General features: G+C 39.6%; 1 protein-coding gene across 1 annotated transcript in view; it reads right to left on the bottom strand.

Annotated features, from left to right (window-relative positions):
• CPVL (carboxypeptidase, vitellogenic-like) overlaps positions 1-24,682 on the bottom strand; it is a 154,154-nt gene that overhangs the window by 67,863 nt on the left and 61,609 nt on the right. Inside the window, exons 6-9 of the mRNA XM_006896135.1 lie at positions 16,664-16,786; positions 16,021-16,152; positions 11,330-11,425; positions 9,607-9,780 (exon numbers count right to left, since the gene is read on the bottom strand). Coding sequence (XP_006896197.1) covers positions 9,607-9,780; positions 11,330-11,425; positions 16,021-16,152; positions 16,664-16,786 — 525 coding nt within the window. The remainder of the gene's footprint in view (positions 1-9,606; positions 9,781-11,329; positions 11,426-16,020; positions 16,153-16,663; positions 16,787-24,682) is intronic.

Consider the following 24,682-nt stretch of genomic DNA (forward strand, 5'->3'; position numbering starts at 1 on the left):
GCCCTCTGTACAACAGGAAAGCAAACATGCTTTGGTGAGAAGGTTGGATTTTTGTGGCATTTTTAGACGAAAGATTTATGCTTGTATCTTGGCCCTTTTACAATACATCATAATACTTTGCAGACAAAGTTATGCTCCTTTCCCAATGATCTAGTGACCTTAATCTCTAACATTTTGTGGTTTCCTGTTTGGGGAAATGATTGAACAGCGGCCTAAGCTATTCCAGGCCGTTCGGCATTCCCACTTGGCTGCTATCTGTCTTAGTCCTGAATGTTCTCCTGTTCGCTAATAAAAAGATTTTTTTTTAAAGAAGCTTTCCCTACAGATGCTAAATCAATGAAACTCTTACAAAGCAGCTCCCCACACTTCCTCTTCTGACTGCCTTACTTATCATTCTCCTATTACAAACTCCAGTGGAACTGGGAGCTCTTTCTGCCTGCAGCAATTAGCATGACCCACCAGAGCCTTTCTCCTGAACAGAAGAGAATTAATTTCACTAACATCCAACTCAACAAAGGGTCATTCCCCAGAGTTCCCTCAAAACTCAGCAGTAAGAGGAAACCTGAACTTTAACAAAGAGTCTAATATTTAAAGAATGTTCCAGTCTAGAGGCAGAGCTGTCATCCTCTCCTGGACAATGCCTTGGCCCCATTCGTTTATCATTCATGCCACTGGTCCTGGTTCTTCCTGGTGATTCCAAAGGGCATTTAGAACTGAATTACTCTGCAAGCCTATCTCACTGGAACCTGCCTTGAAAAGTCACTTACAGAAAAATAATGCAACTATTGAATGAAACAGTAATCATGTCTGCAAAAAAGTTGGTTTGTTTTTGTTTTTGTTTTTTTAAGGGGATAGTTTGCTTCCTGATTTAAGGAAAAGAAAAGAAAAAGTGTGAATTTAAGAATAAATGTCCCAGGTGACACTCTTCCCTTAATAACTGCTTTTGCCAAGGGTTGGAAAGAAAAAGGTAAGTGAAGCAATGGTGTGAGTGAGTGTGTGGTAATTAAACAAATATGGGGTAATGGTGGGCAAAATTCAATGGTGATTAATTTTCTAAACTACAACTAATAAGAATGATTATATGAAACACAATGTAAATGAAGGATAGTGTGAAACACAATGTATACAAATTTTGTATGTAAACCAATATAAAAGAATTTTAAAAAATAATGCCTTTCAGCCAAAGAAAATTATTCCATCTTTCTTGCAAATTAACTCCAAGCAATTTAGCTTGTTTTAGGAGGTTAAGAAGGAAAATCAACTTGACAAAGATCCATAAAGGTATTGCTTCAACCTTGGGCTCATTGTAAAAAGTTTCTATACCTAAGACAGCACACTTAAAATGACTTAATAATGGCCTACTGCTGTTGTTGTATGCCTTCCAGTTGGAACTGACCCACTGATGATCCCTAGTGGGTCACTCTTTTGGTTGAGCCCTTGCGTGGTACAAAGGGTTCATGCTCAACTGATAAAGGTTGTTCATTCAAATCTATCCAGTGGTATGGAAAAAGAAAGGGTATGGTGATTTCCTATAAAAATGACAGTCAAGAAAACTCTTTGGACACTCGAGATGATAGTCTTTAGACACCCTTGAAACCTGCTACTGAACCTATCTCCGGGCAAACAACATACAAGTCTATAAAGTGAACATCCATAAGAAACTTAGACTTCAGGTTAACCAACCATACAAGACAAAAAGGGTAGTCTGTCCGGAAACAGAGCTCAGAGGCCAGAAGGAACAGGAAAGGAGGATAAATGCATACAGAGAAACTGGGAAAGATGTGGGGGAAATACTGTCCAGTCTAGGGAATTGCTACTCATGTTATGAAACCAAATATGTATGAATTATTGAATGGAAAACTAATTTGTTCCATAAACTTTCACCAACCTCACAATATTAATTAGTTAATTGCAGAATGATTGAAACACAGTCAGAACCCGATGGAGCAGTTCTACAGCATAACACATGAAACTTCCTTGTGTTAGAATTGACTTGAGGTCAACTAATCACAACAACAACAACACATATTTTGGTATATTTGTGCAACATTTTTGTTTCTGACTAGCTACTCTAGCATGGCAACATTTATAGCACAAGAGACACAACTAATTCTATTAGCAAAGAATATTCTCTTCCTCTCTTTTCCTCTTTATCATTTCAAAGTCAATAGACCTAATAGTATTTATTTTGTACCTATTAGAGTCCCTAGACCATGGATTTGAATTGCATTTCTTAGTTTATTCATTTTTATATCCCCAGAATCTGCATAATAAATGATGTTACTGTTTATAACTTTTCTTCCTGCACCATCTTAATCCTTGCCAGATTTGGGTGATTTCAAGATTAAATTCTGCCATCCCTGTTGCCATAAACCACAAGAGAACTTTATAATCCTCTGAGCAAAAGGTGCTTTCCAACAATGACTAACCAAGTCTTTGCAAAACCAGGATGGTGCTCATCAGGGGAGCAAACCAGTTAAAGTGGCAGAACATCTCACCAAATGGCTTAATGAAATAAATGAAAATAAAAATACACACCACTGCACTGTATTAAATATGTAATCTATGAGTTTGATTTCAGAAACTAATATTCTCTAAATAATGAGGGGGAAAACACAGTAAGAAAACACATACTAGTACATTAGTTATAATATGAAAATTTCATCCAACAAAAAAGATATAGAATGACAGGTTCAGATGAAATCAATTTCATTTTATCAGTCAGGGGCATTATTTATTGTCGTTATTATTGCAAATGCTTCAGAATCAAAGAAGCCCAGAAGTATGCCCTATTTACAAAGGAAAAAAGAAAAGTCAGTGTTACAACTGCCCTTAGTTTACCTGAAATAGGTGAAATAAAATCACAAGAATTCAATAGTATAAATGGGTTTTTCCCCCCCAATCAATGCACTTTTAAAAACTTTTAGAGGTCGGTTTTATTTGGTTTTCAGCTACACAATAGTGGTTGCTTGTCTTTAGATTACGATTACATAAAGCAAATGATCCCACGATTAGTGTTCCTTCCTTGAACCAAGAATAGTGATTATATTATATTAAAAACCAACCAACCAACCAAACAATGCACAACCATCATGGTCACTCCAACTAATGTTGAACTTCCCTCTAGGGGTTCCAAAGCTCAACCCCTGACAGCAGGAGCTCGGGAGGCAAGGTGTCTCTCAATCCCAGGGAGGGGCACTGCCAGCTCAAAAGCTGACCCTAGGGCTCCAAAACCTGTGCACAGGCTCCTTGAGAGAAGATGGCAATCTCCTCCCATGCCATGTACAGCCTTGGAAGCACAATGGATGATTAGCTTTGAGTCTGTTACAACTTGATGGCAATGACTGTGAGTTGGTTTAAAAAAAATATTTATAGAAGCCAAGTGGCACGCCTCTCACTCTTAGAGCACCTATTGTGTTTGAACTCCCAACCTTTCAGCCAGCAGCTCAGTGTTTAAATAGCGTCTCCTCTGCACATCAGTTTCCAGTCAACAACATCAGAATTTTTTCCCTGTTTGTTAATTGTGATCTGAATGCTTACAATGTTTACAAAGCAGGTTTGTTTGTCTCTTAACCATCCATTATTGTTTTGTTTTGTTAACATTAATTGCAATACTCAACATGTAATCTACTTGTACCCACATCCTCTTTATATAATTCCCATATCCATCAATCCTCTTCCTGCCTTCATGGCTTTATCTTCGGAAAAACATTGCTCAGTTCACCCTCTTTATTTGGACGAGGGAGCTCTGGTGGTCTAGTGGGTAAGGAGTTGTGCCACTACTCCAAAGGCTGGCAGTTTGATTTTTGCCAGGTGCTCTCAGGGAGAAAGATGGACAATCTTAAACTGTGCAGTTTAAAACCATCTGACGGGTCAAGTAGGAGTTTATTCTGACTCAACAATGAGAGAGAGAGAGATAAAGAGAGATAGATGGTTTGTTGGAAGCTTAGATTCCAACAAACATTCTGAAGAATCTAACTTCTTTAAGTGCTAATTTTTTTCTTGGGGTGTTAGACATTTAGCAAATGCAGTTTAATGACAACTGTGTTTCTAAACAGTTGGTCACCAGAAGTTATTCAGGAAAAATGCCACTACCAGTTAAACTGACAACTACAATAAGTTAAATTTGCTGGAAATACTTACATTTCAAACTTCTAAGCCACATCCATTAATCAGAGACTGACCATTTCCAAACTCAGATCTTTTGAAAGCCTAGGGTAAGTAAATAAAATCCTAATGACCCGGTGTTAAGATTTCAGTCTGGTAATGAAACTGAGAAACATTAAGATCCTGATTCTGAAGATGCAATTAGTTGAAATTTAATGAGCTGAAGAATGACAAGTGACAGGTAAATGTAACTTTATATTTACCGTTTCCTGGCTTGATGAACTCTTAAACGCAGCAAGTTAAGCCCTACCCCAGGGAAACTCAACCTTTAAAAGCAAAAGCCTTTCAAAGTAAGACTTGGCACTTAGAGATGGTACCCCTTAGCACGTGGGACTGTTATGTATGCTTAGAATGTGAAAGGGTAGCAATTTGTTTATTGTGAACAGAGGTGCTATGAGCTAGTGTCAACTCAGTGGCACTTAACATAGGACAAATACTGTGCTGATCCTAAATCACAAGTGTGAGCCTGGTAACTTGTAACATTTTGGCTAAGTTTTTATGCTGGCAAATAGACTCCTTTTTGTTCTAAGCAAATTCTAATCCAGCCAACCGCTTCACTACAACATAAATATTTTACTTTGTTAAGATGGTGTAGCTTCGTCTCACGTACTTCGGGCATGTTGCTAGGAAAGGGACCTCATTCTTGGAAAGGTGGAGGGTCAGCAAAAGAGAGGAAGATGCTCAACCAGGTAGACTGACACAGTGACTGCACCGAAAGTATGTCAGAGTTGGTGAGGATGGCACACAATCAGGCAGGAATAGGGTTCAGACACGTTGTTCATTGCTGCTGGTCATTTTGAGTCATATTTGACTCAATGGCATCTAGAAAAAGCACAGCAAGTTACTCAAACTCATTGACAAGTCAAGAAGACACAGAGTTGATGTGCCATTAGGTTTCCAAGGCTGTAAATCACATTGGAAGAGATTGTCCATCTTTCACCACGGGGAGTCAAATGAAGTGTATTTCGTATTCCCTGACTTGCAGATAAGTCTTATCTCTTCTTCTATGTTATTAATTTAAAATTCAGGATAGAAAAGAGAGGGGGATATCTCTTCCTCCTTTCCTCCCACTCTTTCTCCTTCTCTGCCTTTCAATGAAAGTGGTAGATTACTTGCATTCAGGAAGCTCTGATGGCAAGGTGGTAAGGATCTGTACTGCCAACCCAAGGGCAGGTGGTTCAAATCCACCAGCTTCTCCATGAGAAAAAGATGGTCCATCTCCTCCTTTGTGACTTATTGCCTCTGAAAACCTGCTGGTGAGTCTATTATAAGTTGGTTTCGACACAACAACACATTACAACAACATAACCGAGTACAACAATAACTAACCAAAGAAAAATTGATGGTTTTGAATTTAGTGTTGGCAAGGGATATTAAACACACTGTGGACTGCCGGAGAATAAATATCTGTCTCAGAAGAAGAAAGCCAGAATGTTCCTTAGAATTACGGGTAGTGTGTCATCATCTCACATGCTTTTGGACATGTTATCAGGAGAGTCTAGTCTCTGGAGAAAGATTGTATGCTTGGTAAAGTAGAAATCACCAACAAAATATGGAAGACCCTCAATGAGATGAACTCACACAGTGGTTACAACAACGAGGTCAAACATAGCAAAGATTGTGAGGATGACGCAGGACCACACAATGATTCATTCTATGTATCTATGGTCATCATGAATTGGAACCAACTATAAAATGCTTAGGGAGCTCTAGTGGCCTTGTGGTAAGAAGATGTGCTGCAGTCCCAAAGGCATGCAGTTCAAATCCACTAGTTGCGCTGTGGGAAGATGGGCAATTTCTTCTCGTGGGATTTACTATCTCTGAAAACTTGCAGGAGGGTCAGCTATGGGTAGGTTCCAACTCCAAAGCACACAAAAACAACAGACAGTATTTAACAGCAACTGAATATAAGATTATTGTTAAGAAAATTGATACTATAAAGGAATAGGCATCTGCCTTCCTTGCTTTCTTCCTTAATTTCCCTGATATCCCCTCCCTCCTTATCTTTCTTCCCTCTGTCATATCTCTTCCTCCTTTCCTCCCACTCTTTCCCCTTTTCTGCCTTTCAGATTTTTTGAGTACTATGAATTGAAGCTATTCAATGAGCACTTAACAACAGCAACAAAACCAACTCTGTACTAGCTTCTATGCAAGGCAAGTGAATCAGATTCTTTGCTGGAGGGATCCATGCAAAGATTCTCGTGTATTCCTTTTAAAAGCTCACAGATGATTTTTAAGGCTTTGCTTTAAACTTGTACTTTGAGGTCTCCCTTTGTTTTATCACATGCCTTTCTTTTTTGATTGTTATTGTTGACTCTGATATGTTGTTAGGTGTCATAAAGTCAAGTATGACTCAGGGTGACCCTTGGAACAACAGAGCTGAATCGTGTCCTATCCTGTGTCAGTCTCACAATCTCTGACACACTCAAGCTCATTGCTGGAGACAGTGTTTCAAACCACCTGGTTGAGGGTCTTCCTCTTTTGCTGTCCTTCCACCTTTCCAAGCACACTGTCTCTCTCCAAAGAATAGCCTTTCTTAGGAACATGTTCAAAAAATGCAAGACAAATCTTCACCATCCTTGCCTCCAAAGAGCACTCTGAAAATAGTTGCATTTTTATCATTCATTCCAATTTGTAGTGATCCTGTAGGTGGTGGTGGTGGTGGTTGGGTACAGTCAAGTTGGAACCAATTTATAGCTGACCTTCCAGAGAATCTTCAGAGGCAGTAAATTGCATGGAAGGAGATTAACCATCTGTCTTCCACAGAGTAGATGGTAGATTCAAAGCACATGCCTCTGCTACCAGAGCTCCCTAGTACGCCTATAAAGCAGAGTAAAAATACCTTTGAGGGGTCCAATGCCATGTTCTTTATGGAAGCAGGCTGCTACATCTTTCTCTTGTAGAATGCTACATCTTTCTCTTATAGGTGTGTTTAAGATGCTGGTCATTCTGCTAATAGCTAAGTGCTTAACCACTGAGCAACCAGGTCACTATGCATCAGGATCAACTCAACCACATTTGATTGGCCATTGTGTTCTAGCAAATGAATCCTGGATAGTGTCTACTCTGCCATTCTAAAAGTAGAAATTGAATATACCTTTTGTGCATTATGTTGGGGTGTTGGATTTGGGGTTTCTTCCTCCCATCAAGCAATTCTAATTCATGGGGACCCCATGTGTTACTGAGTAGAACTAACCTGCAGGCTTTTCAACTTGCAGGAGGAGATGGGAGAAGGCCTGTGTTTCACATGCTGGTATTTCTCTTCCTTACATGGACGACAATCAAGTTTTTAAACAGTTTTTGTTATAGTTTTATAGGATTTGTTATACAACAATTTAATATAGCAAGTGCTTATAGATGTTTGCCAAAAATGTTAAATATCATTATACTTACAAGTAATTCCTAACCACTAAGCACTATTTTAAGCACTTAACATAAAAAAACTCTTATAAAAACTCTATGGCATAACTCTATGATGGTTATTCCCATTTCACAGATGAGAAGACTGAAACACAATGAGTATTAAGTATCTTCTTCAAAGGATACTTCCAAATGGATGGTGAAACCAGAATTTAAGCTCCGAATACTTGCCCTGACAGCCCACGCTCATACCACCATGCTTTCTTAGCCTCTTATAAACACACTTGCTTGACCTAACAATCTTGGTAACATTGTGAACCAAATGAATGATTCATGAAGAATTCAAATAGCCTCAAAGACAGTTTCTCATTCTAGTCCTTTTGGAAATTGCTAACGCAATATTGCAACTCAACACTCTGTGCATCTGATATTACCAAAAAGAAAATAGCTTTGCATATTCCTCCCCTTTATACCATTACTACATATTCTACACAGAAGCTAATACACAACAGAAGTTCTACCAGTCTTTAAAAACCAAACAGACTCTTTAACAGTCTGTTAGAGAGCTCCATATTGGCTGTCAGGAATCCATCAAGTGCTAAAAAAAGACATCAATAGTCTCATAAACACAAATATGCTTGCTATTTTCTATGATAAATTAGCATTGGACTTGACATATATGTTATCATCAAGGGTATTAATGTTTTAGGCCAATTTATGTTGTGCTCCCATTACCTAAACTCTGAGGCTTACCACAGTTAACAGACAAGCCCATGATAATCGCTGCCCTGTGGGCTATGCCAGCTGTATCAGTGAATACACAGTCTGTTTGACCAGCAGTCAAGTCTTTGTCTACATTCAAATGGACTGCACACTTCATTGTCTTTCTTTATGCAAGCACAGTTTGTTTACAATACTAAACTGTTCCCTTATTTTGTCAGCTGATTGAAATGTTAAACATTTAGAAAACACTAAGATTTCACTGTAATTCCTAATGGCAGAATTAAAATGCACACACAATGAGGACAGAGATGTTGAAATATCAAAATGCAGGATCATCTCTTACACTATCCTTTATCAACCAAATGAGTGTTCTGTGGTGGTTCTCAACACCTGGGGAGTTCATATCATTTAATCTGCACTCCCAACCTTGTCTACTGTACTTGAGAAAGGAATTATATTTCAGTTTATAAACCAGGGATTATAGTTCAATTAATATACGAGGGGTGAAGGGAGGATCACACAAATTCCTAGGTAAATTAATGTACTAGGGAAACTTCAGTTGTTCTCTACCTTCCTTCTGCAAATAAATACATATATACACAAATGCAACTTTATATCCCTTAATGACATTATATTGTAGCAAGTTGTTTTTATCTTTAAAATAGGAAAATGAAACTTGTTTTCATTCAATAAATTTACGGAAAATTAATAAGTCTAGATTAGGCATATTTATTAGTTACATTTTTAATATCCCATTACTTTTGTAGATTTGGTTTCAATTCACAATGGTCATCCACTGAGTTTACAAGGCTATTCCTTTTTACAGAAAGAGAACGCACATCTTTCTCCTCCTCATACCAGCTGATAGATTTGAATCACTGACCTTTTGGTTACCAGCCCAACACTCAAAATATAATGTCACCAGGACTCTTAGAGTGAGGGAGCAAAATACCCTCTAGAGTCCCTGTTAATTTCATACCTCCCTGACTTTATCAGAATTCCTCTTACAAAGCAAACAATAAGGGAAGAAGTATGGCTTCTAGAAAAGATTCATCATGTTTTCAGTTCAGCAGAATCTTTTCCCAGGAAACGATGAAAGGTGGTATGTGCCAGAAGGAATTCTATTTTTAAAGGAACTATCGGGAAAAATAATTTAATTAGAAGGGGGGAAAATCTGAAATGTTTAATTCAAAGAGATCAAAATTTGAGAAGAGTCTGTTATTTACATTGAAAAGATCTTATAAAATGAAAAAAAAATCCTACAGAAAGTCAGATTATAAATAAAAGAAATTCACTCATGCACTAAGTAATCTGGAAATTCCCTAAAATAGACAATAACTGAAGTGACAGCTTTACCTTGTAATTATTCATGATTTCAATTAACCAGGGCTTAATCGACTTCATTGTATCTTCTTGCAAATATTTTTCAACATTAGATCCATTGTTAAAAGTATTGTTTCCTACATGGATTGCTTTTCTGACTTCTGGGAGTGACAGAAATTTTTCATAGTAACCTGTGTCTTCAGATTCCTGTCAGAAAGGTATTAGAGAATAGAGTGAAGGGTGAAAAGGAAAGCTACAAATTTCTCATCACACATAAAACAAGATGAGGCCTTCACTTGTGACATGCTGACTAACTCCTGTCCTGGAAAGTCTAAGTTGGAGGGTTTTGAGGTAACTTAATGACAAATCTGCATGAGGACCATACCTTCCCAGACAGGACCCCATTTGAAAAAGTTCATTTTCCTTTTCAGAAAGGTATCTTTAGTGACCTGTGACTTCCATTAGCAATACCTTTAGATGCAAATATGAGGGGAAAGAAAGAAGTGAGAAGACAGTCAACTTGCCCCTTGTCAGTGACTTTATGAATAGATGGACAACTGGACAAGAGGGGAACAGGTGATGGCGGTGTGGTTAAAAGCTGAAGATGTTTTCCCCTAAATATTCTGCTGCCAATTAAAACTGTATAAAAATTATCAGCTTACTAAAATATAACCTCAGGAATAACTATACCAAATGAAAAAACAGATGAAATGTAACAGAAAATTATCCATGTTCCTGGATAAGTAAACTTTCCTTTTAAAGTTAACTTTCTTATAATTTAAAAAAAAATTATCAAAACACCAAAAATTAAACAATATTGCAAAAAACTTCCCATAATAATCATACTAAAACAAAAATAATTAGTAAATCATGTGCTTTTGAAATTCCTTTTAAAAGGCAGAAAAAGACTGAACAATTTGTGACTTTAGCTAACTAGGAACATAGTACTTTGTAAAGAAAATAAAATGTAATCACAAATTTTATTTCTCTCTTGCCTGCTATATGACTTTCTCATGGTGAAACCTAGTTCCTACACCACAAGATTGGAGAATTCTACAGAAAAGAAGATTTTAAATCTATTTGCAAAATAGTCCATAAATAAGGCAATTTAAAATAAAGCAAACAGAATATATTGTCATATGTACTAGACCAAAAATATACAAATCTAAATCATTAGCTTGGCTCCTTTTCTCTCTTATTTGATTAATTCTACACAAAAGACATTAACTTTGTTCTACTTTTATAAAGAAACTATTTGAATCCCTTCAGAAATATTCCAGTGGGCTGGAAGTGAGGACTGTTGAAATCTACTAAACATCTTAAGTCAAAACTAAGATAAAGCAAATATTTTCATAAAGCCTTTGGAAGTTTTAATTTAAGCTGTCTTAAGTACAGAACAAAGAATGTAGGCATTTTCAAGAAACTCACTATAAACTTGGAATCTGTGGCCCAATACACAGACCTCTAATCTCAAAGTATGTTCCTTACACAAGAACTTCTTTATAAGACCCTCCACCGGGGAAAAATGGTAATAATCAGAAATTGTTTTGAGTTATTCAAACTATCTTACGCTCACAATAGTCAAATTATAAATACAATATTGGTGACGAGGGGGAAATCCCACAGTTTAGTAGACCAAATAATATAATGTCGTTCAGACATACTTATATAGAATAACATCAGCTATAAAATTTCCCAAATCTAAGAAATGTGAAATAATTTCAGAAAATATAAGGTTTTAAAATATTGTTATTACCACGCAGTGTAAAATGTTATAATAATTTGTACATCCCGTTACAGTCTCAAAGTAAGAAGATCCATTTAAGTCGCCATCTAGCATTCTATCCAATATCTAAATAGGGAGAGAAGGGAAAGAGAAGGAAAATAATTAGAGTGGGTAAAAATGTACGAGTATTCTGTATGTCACATTAATAACTTTTCGTTTCTTCATTCAGTCTCCTCTGCATAAGCACTGTTACCAGTTTGCCCCCTTAGGATTTATGTTCCAGGATTTATGGCCTGAGTACGCCAGAGAGAGCTCAGGGTTAAGGAGAATAGTAAAGGTGAACATGCACAGGATATTGTGAAGAGGAAGCCAAGAAGTTTTCTTAGAAGTTGACATTTGAGTAAAAACCTCTTAAAAGGGAAGAAGAGGAGGCTATCTAAGATATCTGAGGAAAGACCACTGTTGGCACAGGGAACAACAGTTAGCCCAAGGGCCCTGACTATGGGCATGGATTCTGTAGGAAAGGATGGAGCCCAAGGGCCCTGACTGTGGGCGTGAATTCTGTAGGAAAGGGTGGACTTCACATGGATGTGCACTACTGACTGTTAGAACCAAGAGTTGATAGTGGACTGTATGATGAAGGAGCTCAGAACTCGTAGAAGTTTTGTTTGGCTGACATGAAGAAACAAAGGTGTCAGTGAAGGGTGAGAGAATTCAGCATGGATGTGGCCTTCCATCCTGCTACTTTGAGCTATATAGATTCAAGCATGGAGTGGTATAAATTGTTGGGTTTAACTGAGAACCCAAATAGACTCCATTTTATGTAGCACTCACTCAATTTGAGTAACCAAACCCTCTGTGTGGGAAATTTCTGACTGGAACCCTAAAGTGTTGTCTTGAACCATTTCCCAAAACAGTAGTGGCTATTGTTTATGTAAACTTTTTGCCCTGTGCCCTTGATAAACCCAAAATATAAATGTTTTGCACTGTACCCTTGATAAATCCAAGATGTAGAATTTTTGTACTGTGCCTGTGACTACATCACTGTACCCTTAGAAATATGTCAACAGCAAGATATTGTAGCCTGGGCCCACATCGCCCAGCATCTAAAGGAAAGCAAGAATATAAAAGCACCTAGCTGAAGCTTGGAAAATGGGGAATCCTGCCCTCGCCATGCCACAAATAAATGACCTCACTTATAATCCATTGGCGTGTGTCTCTTCATCCACTGGGTACAATATAACAAGGATTGTTTAGCCAAAGGAGTTTGAGGAAGTATGAAGGAGGCATAGACATTGGGAATGTATATAATGATTGACCTTGGACTTAAGTTGGATGTTTGGACAAATTAGAACTTGAGTGTCTTAGAGCTAATCAAGGAGATAGTAGGAACAATAGATTGAGAGGCTATGGGGTTAAAAGACTGTTCAAATAAAAAAAACAAAACAAAAAACCTCTCGAACTTATTGCTGGCAAGTTGGAACTGACTCACAGCTGAGCCTCTAGTGGGTTTTCTGAGGTTGTATATCACATGGAAGGAGACTGCCTATCTTTCTACTTAGAGTTGCTGGTGGATTTGAGCCTCCAAAAAGGTATGCCATTTGGTTTAGCTCAACTCCCTACAGACTACACCATCAGAGTATACAACAGAAGAAATTGTGGGAGATGGTAGTTGGAGGAAGAGATGTCTGAATTTGAAACTATGGAATGAATACTGGCTTTTCTGTGAATATGAAAGATTTGTTAAGGTAAAGAGACTGAATGTCATTGAAAGAGAGGAGGTTAAAGATTTGAGAGACTAAGCATCATTAATCATGCAAAAGGTGAGGTACAAACTCAGGCTCACTCTACATCCTCAATCGCACAACCACACCCCACACACACATACACACACACTCCTTAACAGTAGAACAGCAGCACAGTCTAGTTTTCAGTTCCTTCTGATCATGCTTTTGTTTTTAATACAAAATCTCTTTATTTTATTTGATTAGTCTTCTTTTTCAAACATGTAAGACTTACTGTCCAAGTTAACACTGCCTGGGGTGAGGGATGGGAGTTAGTGAAGGGGGTGTGAGCACAGGTGAGCAATGGGGCCATCGCCCAAGGCTGCTGCATGTGGATGGGGCGGTTGGACCAACTGTGCACTACATGGGCTTGGCTGATGGGTATGAAGGGGCAAGAAAACAGTGGAAGCTCTGCTTGTCAGGCCCAGTGTCCTGGCTCAGAGTGCATCTACAGAAGGGGCTGCATTTTATCCTCACACAAAGGCAGCATCTGTATGTCAGTTCCTGACCTCTAGGGACTGTGTTAGTTCAGAGTAGTTTTCTGATTTGTTCACTCCAAGGTATATGCGGTAGGCTAGCACTGTTTCCAAATGTATGGAGCGTTTTTGCAACTCAACTTCAGTATTACCAATGTCAGTGAAAATATAATTAACAATGGGTTGGATTTTTCAAAATAAAAAATCATTTGCAGTTAGACCAATAAGGCAGGCACTCAAATGATGTCAAATACAGTCTGAGGCTAAAACATATTTCACAAAGGCAACGCTTTGAGTCAGAACATTACTATGGAATGAGAAACAGTGCAAGAGCAGAGACTGGCCACTTGATATCTTAAAGCATTTCTAAGATGGCTGAGGATTTGAACAGAGTGCCTGACAAGGAAGCAGAAATACTGGGGTGGGAAACAGGGGGCAAGAATTCTGGCCCCAGATCTGCTGCAATCTATTTGTGTGGCTTTTAGCAATTCATTAGCTTCAGATTCCTTATCAGATGTATGGGGGGGGGGGTGTGTGTAATGAGATAATGATCTCTAATCCCCTCCAGCCCTGAGTGACTGCTCTTTGATTAACTAAATGATTAACGAAGTCATTTTAAGGAATCAGAGAACCAAACCGGCATTATTAGCCAGGCTTGAAGTTTTGACATTTGTATTCTCCTGGGCTTCAAGAGTTCTTGGAGTGCTCCACTGCGGATATTGAAACACATTTCACCACCAGCTGCCTACATTCCTCACAGCGTCTTGCCTATTTGTCTTGAAAAAGCAATGGTCTTAAGATTTCATCTCATCACTTAAATTATTGACCCACTGGTTACAAAGCTATTCTATACATTCAAGAGTTCATTAATTTTCATTTTTGTTTTTAATTATTATTTGCCTTTATGAATCCGGCATCGCTATACTTCATGGGCCACTTTATATCTCTAAGTATATAAAAGATACCTTAACATTCAAGTTTCACTAATCCTGTGGGTATGCGGGCTGCTGCTTCATATACCACGGATATTTTTCTGTTTTCTTTATCCCTTTGGGCCTATCAAATATACTTGCTCTTGACAAGGCTTAATCCTTATGTGCTTCTTGAAAAGCATTTCAAATGCTTTACTTGCAGATTGGTCTTATGCCACATAAAATGTGATTCTAGTTCCCGTGTACATTCACCTTCTTTCTCTACCACAGCTGATAACCTAAAACTTGTCTGAAAAACATTGTCATTGCAAGTTGGAGCATGATCCTGATAAAATCCTCCTTCCCTCACATCTACAATTGCACAAGAGCATTTGAATCAACAATTTGTGGCCACATTTGTGGCCCGTGTTGGGGTAACAGGGAAAGCCATTAACCTCCATTTGGCCTGGAACTTTACACACTTAGCTCCAGTTGCACAGCCTTCTGCTATCAGAATTCCCAACCAGAGCAGTCACTGCTAGGGGTAGGAGCGGGGAGTGACTTCCGGAAGTGCCCCGGCACCATACTAAAATAAAGCATAACTTCATATTACTTCCCTGCTCTCTAAGATTGTGTGTCTCTTGGTTTGATTTGAACCAGCTGATCTCCACGGCCTAGAAGACTATTAATACTAGATTTCAGCCTTAATGGCAACAATGACATAAGGTACGCTGTTAGAGGCTGTGATTCTAATAACAAGATTAACACCCTTGCAATTTAGCCCTTGCTTCATTTATTTATATGTCAAATGTGATGACTGTAATAAACAAGGCAGGAACCTACAAGGAAGATTGTTTACATGACCTTCATCTTCTTTGGCCAAAGAAACACAAATTCTTGTGTCTTAATATTTAGTATATTCTTACATTTCAAATAAACAAAAAGAGAAGAATAAAACCATATTGTTTGATTCTCAAGTTGGCTTCTAAGGGAGCGATATTATAATATTCACAAATGCCAATGGTTTCTTTGTGAAAATCTCATATCTCCACACTTTGTACTCTCTGCCCCTCACGCAGGAACTCGTAACATCTGTTCCACACTGTGACCATTCCTGCAGCTGAAAAGACGCGGTTTGTGGATCTCTCTCTGAACGGTTTTGAACACATGTGGAAGCATATGCATCCACTTCCTAGGTTGCCTTTCTTCTGATTTCCATATGATTGGATATGCCTTTAGGGTCTACAAAGAATTTAAAGAAATCAAAACAGTTCATGAAAGACGGAGTTCTATAAACACCCTGAGGCGCTCCCAGGTTAAAAATACAGTCAAAGTAAATTCAAAGAAGCCTAGGCAGTCCTTTTCTTCATTAGGATTCCACTCATCTAGGCCTCTCATCTTCAACAGCATAGCAGATACCTTCACTAACAAAAATAGGGCGGGGGAGGACCCAACTCCAAATGCAGGAGCAGCATGGTGCCTCTTTTGACCCCCTCCTCTGCTCAGATGGTTTTAATTGCTCAAGGGCAGCACAGGGCCCCAGTACTCACTTCAAAGGCCTCCGTCCAGTTCCCCGCCTTGATGTGCTTTATACACTCATCACACTGGCTCTGGAAGTACTTTTCTTGTTCTTCATCCAACAAGCCGACTTGGTACAGAAATGTTGCATAGCCCCCTATAATCTGAGAAGAAAGGAGACGAAGGCAGATGCCACAAATGAAAAATGGAGAAGTGAGGAAAGCCCATTTGTTTGGTGCAAAACCCCTTTATAATTAAAAGTCTGGTGCTAGGATTGGCCAAACAAAACAATTATACGTGTATGTGTATGTTGTTGTTGTTAGGTGCTGTCCAGTCCAATACGACTCAGAGCAATCCTATGAACAACAGATCTGTACCCTGTCCTAACCTCTGCCACCCTCATCATCTCAGACACACTTGAGCACAATGCTGCTGTCACTGTGTCAGTCCATCTTGTTGAGAGGAGAGAGGCACACAAAGGCTCTGTGAGCAAACCCAGTAAACCAAACGCTGGCACAGTAGAGAAATGCCTTAAAATATTTGGTAAAAATCACAAGTTGTAAGTCATTAGAAAGTCAAAGGAATTTTCTTTATCAAACAAGATCCCTTCCATCTTCTTAGAGAGGATTGCATCTCCTTAAGACATAAAATGAAACAAAAAAAAGAGACACCTACTGATTCAGGATCAGAGTAGGGATCTCCAATAGCAATTCCTTTCAAGTTGATCTTCAGGTCGGCTGTGGGGTTAAAGGTATGGATATAGTGTGCGAGGGCGGGCACATATTTCCCTGCATAAGACTGATAGAGATAGATGTTAAAATGGACAGTGACAGATTGATACCAATAAAACAACACAAAATGAAACTTATTAAAATATTTTTAAAGGGCAAAATATATGAGGTTACTGAAATAATCTACTTTTCAAATACCACAAAAGTGAAGAGCGCTGCTGACTCATTCTCTTGTAGTACCAAATAATACTTTGTGATGTGCAAGTGGCGGAGTTGTTACCCTTGCTGTCGAATCTAGTATAGCCCATAGTGATCCTCTAGACAATAGATCTGAACCCTATCCTATTCTGAACCATCTTCAACATCTCTGATACACTTGAACCCATTGCTGTCATCTCTTTGCCAATCCATCTCGTCCAAAGGTCTTCCCCTCTTTTGCTGGCCCTCCTCCACCTTTGTGAGCACGGTGTCCCTTTCCAAGGAGTAGCCTCTCCTAGCAACATGCCCCAAAGTAGATGTGCCAAAAAATAGTACATAAACATATATTAAATAAACATTCTGATTTCCTCCCACAATAAAGTAATGAATAAACACAATGTTGCACAGTCACTGGATTTTTCCCTTAATATAAAGTTCCATTAAAAGCTTCATTAAAGGGGGAAAAAATCCCACACCACAAAATAAAATGTCAAAGTTCATCAGGATTGGAAGGAGACTCATTAACAACTTACATTATGCAAATAACACAACCCTGTTTGCTGAAAGTGAGGAGGACCTAAAGCTCTTGCTGCAGAAGGTCAAGAACTATATATAGTCTTCAGTATGGATTGAAGCTCAATGTCAAGAAGACAAAAATTCTCACTACTGGGCCAACTGACAGCACCAAGATGGATGGGGAGATTGAGGTTGTTAATTGTTACAGCTTGCTCAGCTCCACAGTCAACACTTTTGGCACCAGCAATCAGGAAATTAAAAGGCAAATTGCATTATGTAAATCTGCTGTCAGGGACCTTTCCAAAGTACTGAGCAGCAATGATGTCAGTCTGGAGACTAAGGTGCGTCTGATCCAGTCTATTCTATTGTCTTTGCAATTACTTTCTATGTATCAGAGAGCTGGTTACTGACTAAGGATGCTCAAAGAATTGATGCCTTTGAGTTGTGGTGCTGAAGAAGAGTCTTGACCATACCATAGACTTCCAAGAAAACAGATATGTCTGTCTTGGAGAGGGTGAAACCAAGTTTCTCTTTGGAGGCTAATATTTTTAAGCTCCATCTCACATTCTTTAGGCAAATGACCAGGAGGGGTTGGTCCTTGGAGAAGAACATTATGCTTGGAGAGTGAAGGGACAGTGCAGGAGAGGAAGACCCTGGATAAGATGGATTGATACAGTAACTAGGGCAATGGGGGTAGGTGTATTGGAGTCAGTGAGAATGGCGTAGGACAGGGCAGGCTTCAGAGCTATTGTACATAGGGTTGCTATGAGTTGCAGGTGACTTGATGGCACATAACAAAACAGCAAGTTCATCTAGGAGAGGAGAAGAGTTGTGCTGCCAACACAAAGGCAGGTGGTTTGAATCCATCAGCTGCTGCTCAGCAGAGACAGAGAGTAATCTCTTCTCATATGCTTTACTGCTCTGGAAACCCAAAGCAGGGTCAGCTATGAGTTGGTCCTGACTTGACAGCAATGAGTTAGGTTTACAAAAAGTTTTAATAACATAAAATTGGAAATGAACATTGTTGTTGTTATGTGCCGTCGAGTGGTTTGCGACTCATAGCGACCCTATGTACAACAGCCCTAAACCCTGCTCTATCCTGTGCCAATTGCACTGCCTCTGACACACCCATCCCGATTACCCCAGTCACTGAATCAATCCACCTCATAGAGGGTCTTCCCCTCCTGCGCTGTCCCACCACCCTACCAAGCATGATGTCCCTCTCCAAGGACTTGTCTCTCCTTACAACATGTCCAAAGTATGTCAGTTGAAGCCCCAGAATCCTTGCCTCCAAGGAGCAGTCTGGTTTACCCCTCTCTAGGATGAATCTGTTTGTTTTCTTGGCAGTCCATGGTACATTCAATACTCATCTTCAGCACCACAGCTCAAAGGCGTCAATTCTCCTTCTATCCTCCCTAGCCATTGTCCAACTCTCTGATGCACAACAAGTGATTGCAAAGACCATGGCCTGTATCAGGTGCACCTTAGTCTCCAGAGAGACACCGTTGCTCTTGAGTACTTTAGAGAGGTCCCTAACAGCAGACTTTCCCATCGCAATACATTTTTTTTATTTCCTGGCTGCTGGTGCCAAGAGTGTTGACCGTGGAGCCGAGCAAACTGAAGCTGTGAACAATCTCAATCTCTTTGCCATCCATCCTGATGCTGCCAATTGGCCCAGTGGTGAGAATCTTTGTCTTCTTGACATTGAGCCTCAGTCCATACTGAAGGCTGCAGTCCTTGACCCTCTGCAGCAAGTGCATGAGGTTGTGTTATCTGCATAACGCAGATTAGAAATGAATGTATGTTAACCAAATATTGGATTCATAGTGGTACTGTGGGTTAGGCATTTTGACTGCTGAATGAAGAAAGGTCAGGCTGAGCCAACCAGACGCTCCTCAGAAGAAAGACGAGAAGTCTGCTCCCATAAAGGTATGCCCTCTTAGCCATCCTAAGGGGAAGTTCTGCTCTGCCATACAGGGTTTCTGTGAGCTACTACCAACTTGATACCAATGAGATAATGGGCTAATGCAATAAAAGAGGAAAAGGGAAAGTAGTATTTGTAGGCACTAAGAGTTGATTGGCACAGTAACTGTAACAATGGCTTTAAAGACAGCTTAGATTGTAGAGCTGGCATCGGATTGGACAGAGTTTCACTCAGTTTTCTATAGAGTCATGAGTGGGAATTTAATCGACAGCATAAAACAAAAAGATTGTCACTTCTACTCAGTGTTTCTATATGTCCTTCAGCACAAAGTCCTTTTTCAAGGTCGAAATGGTTTCCGCCAACAAAAGACAATAGTTACACTTTTAGGATATACTTTTAAAAACTAACAATTAAGCAAAGCTTGTACAGATCTGATATGGTATTTAAAATAATTTTGCCTCTTTTCCATCAATGGGCATGCTCACTTGGATGTCTAATATTCATCATCATGGGTTCAAAATGAAGCTCCCAGCCTCCAAGTCCTGCTGCATCCTCCATTTCCGTTAAAAGAGATGTTCACATCAAACCCCTCAGTGCCGTCTTGTCTTTCTCCCACATTCCACAAAAATCCATCAGCCAATCTTGCCGGCTCTGCCTCTTGTTGCCACTTGACTTGCAATCAATTCTGACTCCCGGTTACCCCCGGTGTACAGAACAGAACTGCCACATTAGATTTTCAAGGCTGGGACCTTTCAAAAGCAAATTGTCAAGCCTGACTTCCTGGGCTCCTCTGGGTGGGTTCAAGCACTTACCCATCCGTGCCTCCCAGGGACCACCAGCTCTGGCTATTCTATCAAACACCTTTTGAATCCAGGCAAGTTCTCACACTTCCACTTCTTTTCCCTGAGCCAGGTCACCATCATCTCTTGCCTACAGTACTGAACTAGCCTCTTTACTGGATTTTTGCCCCTGGCCTCTTCCAGTCTATGTACTTTTTTAAAAAAAAAGATTTCATATATTTTCTTTATATTAAAATACAGATAGCACACTTGCCATTGTTACATGTCACTTATAATAAACAATGAAATCAATTACATCACTTTAACTGCTCAAACATGATCAATATCCATTGTTACACTTTTCATTGACATGAACAAAAGTTTATTGCTACCTTGACAAAGATATGCTTCTTTTACTTTGTTTTCCTCCTATCAAAAAATAAAAATCACTGTTGCATCACTATACATACTACACTGCTTAGAAAAACAAAGAACTCATGAAATAGTATATAAAATGGGTGACCCTGGAGGACATTATGCTGAGTGAAATATCTCAGTCACAAAAGGACAAATACTGAATAGTGCCATTGTTGTAAAACGGGACTGACATCTGGGTTGGGGGGAGAATGAGGAAGATGGGATAAATTATATATTCTGCATTGAAACAGATGAGGAGGAGAACTGTACAAAACTGATATATGATTAGGTATTATAATGACAGGAGTCCAGAACAAAGGCTGCGTAGTGGAGTGGACTTGGGGGGAGGGATTGCATAATAATTAAAGATTTTTTCTGTTCTTTTTCAAAACGAAGGCTGCATAGTGGAGTATTCTCGCTTTTGTGTGTGACTCATCCCACTCTGCATATCTACAGGCCTGAGATATTGTGTGGATCAGATCATCACTTCTCTTTGTGGTAGGATAACTTCCCATTGCAAGCACATACCATTCTCTGTTATCAACTCACCTATTCAGTCTATTTTCAAGGGAGAGACTCTCTTAAAACCTAAGTCAGATCACGTCACTCCTCTGCTCAAAATTTCCCATCTCAATGTTTTTTTGAACCTAGAAGGGCTGTTGCCAGCCATACGGTTCCTTTATCAGCCTCATATTCTCCTGCTCCCTTGTTCACTCCACTCCAGCCTCAGTGGGCTCCTTATGGTTTATGGTTCCTTGCATACACAGACGCATGCTCTCTAGGGCCTTTGCACTAGCATTTCCTTCAGTCATAACGCTCTTCCTTTGTGTCCATACAGTTAGCTTACGTAAAGTCCGAGTAACACCCTCCCTGGCTGCCCTATTTAAAATGTTAACATCTTCTTTTTATATTGACTCTTTTATTTTTTCTTCTTAATCCTTATCATTCTCAAAAAGACTATATAGTCTACTTACTGATTGTATGCATTATTGTTCTCCAACTCAAAATTTCTTTACTTAGAAAGTAAGACCTATGAGCACAGCAATACTGGTTTGTGGGGCTTATTATTATATTCGTCTGCCTAATGATACTTAACATTCAGTGTCCATCAAAGTGGTGGAACAAATGAATCCACATGCATTTGAAAAATTGTCAGTGCATATCTATTTCAAATAGACTAAAACATTCTCTGGGCATAGAGAGGTACGCAGACATGTCCGGGTATCTCAAAGACTCCCCAGAAGTCTGTAGTTCAAAGATTGGGAGCTTTCAAGAATTCCTATTAAATCTCTTCTATAATCACTTCCTGACTATATGAAGAAGAATGAAGCATCAGAGTGAAGGAAGACTCATTAACAGGTTACAATATGCAGAAGACACAATCTTGCTGAAAAGGAAGATTTGAAGACTAAATAAGCCTTCAGTATATTACACATCACCACAGAGAAAACAAAATTCTCATAGCTGGTGCAGTAAGACACATCATGGTAAATGGTACAAAGATCAAAATCTTCAAGGGTTTCACGCCACTTGTATTCACAAGTAGGGAGTTCTGGTGGCCTAGAAGGCAGGGAACTGTGCTGTCAACCCAAAGGTGAGCGGGTTGAAGCCATAAGCTACTCAGAGAGATAGGCAATCTCTTCTCTTACCTTGTGATTTATAGCCTCTGAAAACTCACTGGAGAATCAGCTGTGAGGAGGTTCATACTCAATAGCAATAAGTAGTAATCATTGTTAGGTTCCATCAAGTGGAGTATGACTCATAAAGACCTCAGGAATCACTGATCTGAACCCCATTTTATCCTGCGTCATCCTCAGCATCTCTGACATGCTAGAGCCCATTGCTGAAGTTACTGGGTCAACTCGTCTCACTGCGGTCTTCCTCTCCTTTACTGACCCTCCATCTTTCCAAACATAATGTCCTTTTCCAAGGAATAGCTTCACCTACCTACATGTCCAAAGTATGAAAGATGAAGCTTTACCATCTTTGCTTTCAAGGAGTAAGGTTCCATCTACCATGGGGGACTCTAATTGTGCTAGAAATATTAGTGGTATAGCTTCTAGTGCCACAGAAACACACAAGCTACCCTTGTGCAGCAAACTGACAGATTGTGTCCTCATAAGAGCAAACCACAGACAAGCAACACCCACCCACACCCACACACACACCCCCACACAGCAGCAGCAGCAACACAATAGCACATAAGTCACCCCAGTACAGCACACTGTCAGAGAAGTACTGCACCCGTAAGAGCAAACTTTACAACATGCAAGTGTACAAACCTAAGGATGTATGGGAAATAGAACACAAACTGGTCTGGAACAGTATAGCTGCCAGCCTAGCAGAAGATTGGATTTGGGATCTGCTCATCCGAGTGGTGCCTGGGGACCCAAGATGTGAACCAGATCATGGGTAGGGACTCCTCTGGTCTAGGGTGTGTTGAGGATATGTTACAGAGGGGGACACCCTGCCTAGGGCAGTTTCTGCTGGCCCCAGAGGAGGACTGGCTGGTCTGCCTGGCTAGCGATGGTGTCTTTGCCCCTCTGGGCATTTGAGTGCAGCCAGGGTAGTCAGTCAGAGATGGCTACAGTCATTGTTAACCTGACGTGTACAAATGTGGCCAAGCATGTGTGGTCGAGCATGTGTGACATGGTGGGGATGGTCCAGAATAGGGCAAGGTTCTGATCTGTTGTTCATAGGGTCGTTAAGAGTTGTAGTTCACGTGACAGTGTGTAACAAGAACAATAGTAATGTGTTGTTGTCATCAGGAGTTACTCATAATTACCCCATGTGACAGAGAAGAACTGCCACATTGGTTTTTACTGGCTATAAGCCTCGTCTCACATACTTTGGCCATGTTGATGTTGTTACTTTGTGTACCTTAGAGTCAGAATTGACCCATAGCTGACCATCCAGCAGGTTTTCAGAGGCAGTTAATTGCACAGGAAATGGAGACTGCCCGCCCTTCTCCTGCAGAGCTGATGGTGGCCTCGAACTGTGTGTCTTTGGGATTGCAGTGCAGCTTCTTGCCACTAGGCCACCAGAGAGGCTATTCCTTAGATGGGGACATCATGCTTGGAAAGAAGAAGGGTCAGCAAAGGAAAGACTCTCAATAAGATGGATTGACACAGTGCCTGCAATTGTAGACTGAAAAATGTCAGCATTTGACATATGACAATGGCATAGGATAGGGTAGGGTTCAGATCTGTCATTCATAGGGTCACTATGAAATGTATTGATGGCACCTAACAGCAACAACAAAAACAATCATTATGGGATCAGATCCCTAGGCATTTTTCTCTTGCAATGACTGACTGGTTTTGAAGAACCAATCTTTTGGTTAACAGCCAACTGCTTCACTATTGTGCCATCTAGGCACATAATAATATAAATAACATTAAGAACATAATGGTATGTTATTACTGTGTCCTATCAAGTTGGAATAGATGCATAGCTGACCCTCCACGGTTTTCAGAGCAGTAAATCACACAAATGGAGACTTCCCATTTTTCTCCCTCAGAGCAGCTGGTCAATTTGAACGCCTGCCTTGGGTTGGCAGCACAGTTCCTTATCACTAAGTCAACAGGGCTCCCTATACATCTATTGACATTTCTGACATTTGGTTTGTGGTCCTGTGCTGTATCCTCTCAGTAGGAACAAGAAGTGAATATTTAGCAAATACAATTTCTTCAAGATGACTAAAAACAAAGCAGTGCTATACGAATAATCAAGTCACTGCTAAAGATAGAGCATAACTTGTAATATATCCAGCTGTGTAGCTTTCCTATTTGAAAAAAGAAAATGAAATATCTTGAATAATTAAAAAATACATAATTTCCCTCAGTGATGATTTATTGCACTAGAGAAACACAAAAATGAATAAAAGGCAAAACTTGTCCTTCACACACAATTTCTTTTAAAATACTTTCTGAAAATCTTGAGTCAAACATAATAAAGCAAAGTTTACAGTTTCTGAATTCTTGTCCTCACTATGTGTATACTACTCAGTACATAGTAGGTCCACAAAAGCATACTTAATAAATGGAATGACTCATTTGTCACTTTAACATTTTTCTCATCTGTTACAGAATGCCATCTTCTAGCGACAGTATCACTCAATCTACTTTAT

Source organism: Elephantulus edwardii, unplaced genomic scaffold (genome assembly GCF_000299155.1).
Source record: "Elephantulus edwardii isolate Elephantulus edwardi_28Jun2011 unplaced genomic scaffold, EleEdw1.0 scaffold00182, whole genome shotgun sequence".
In the NCBI taxonomy this organism is placed as follows: domain Eukaryota; kingdom Metazoa; phylum Chordata; class Mammalia; order Macroscelidea; family Macroscelididae; genus Elephantulus; species Elephantulus edwardii.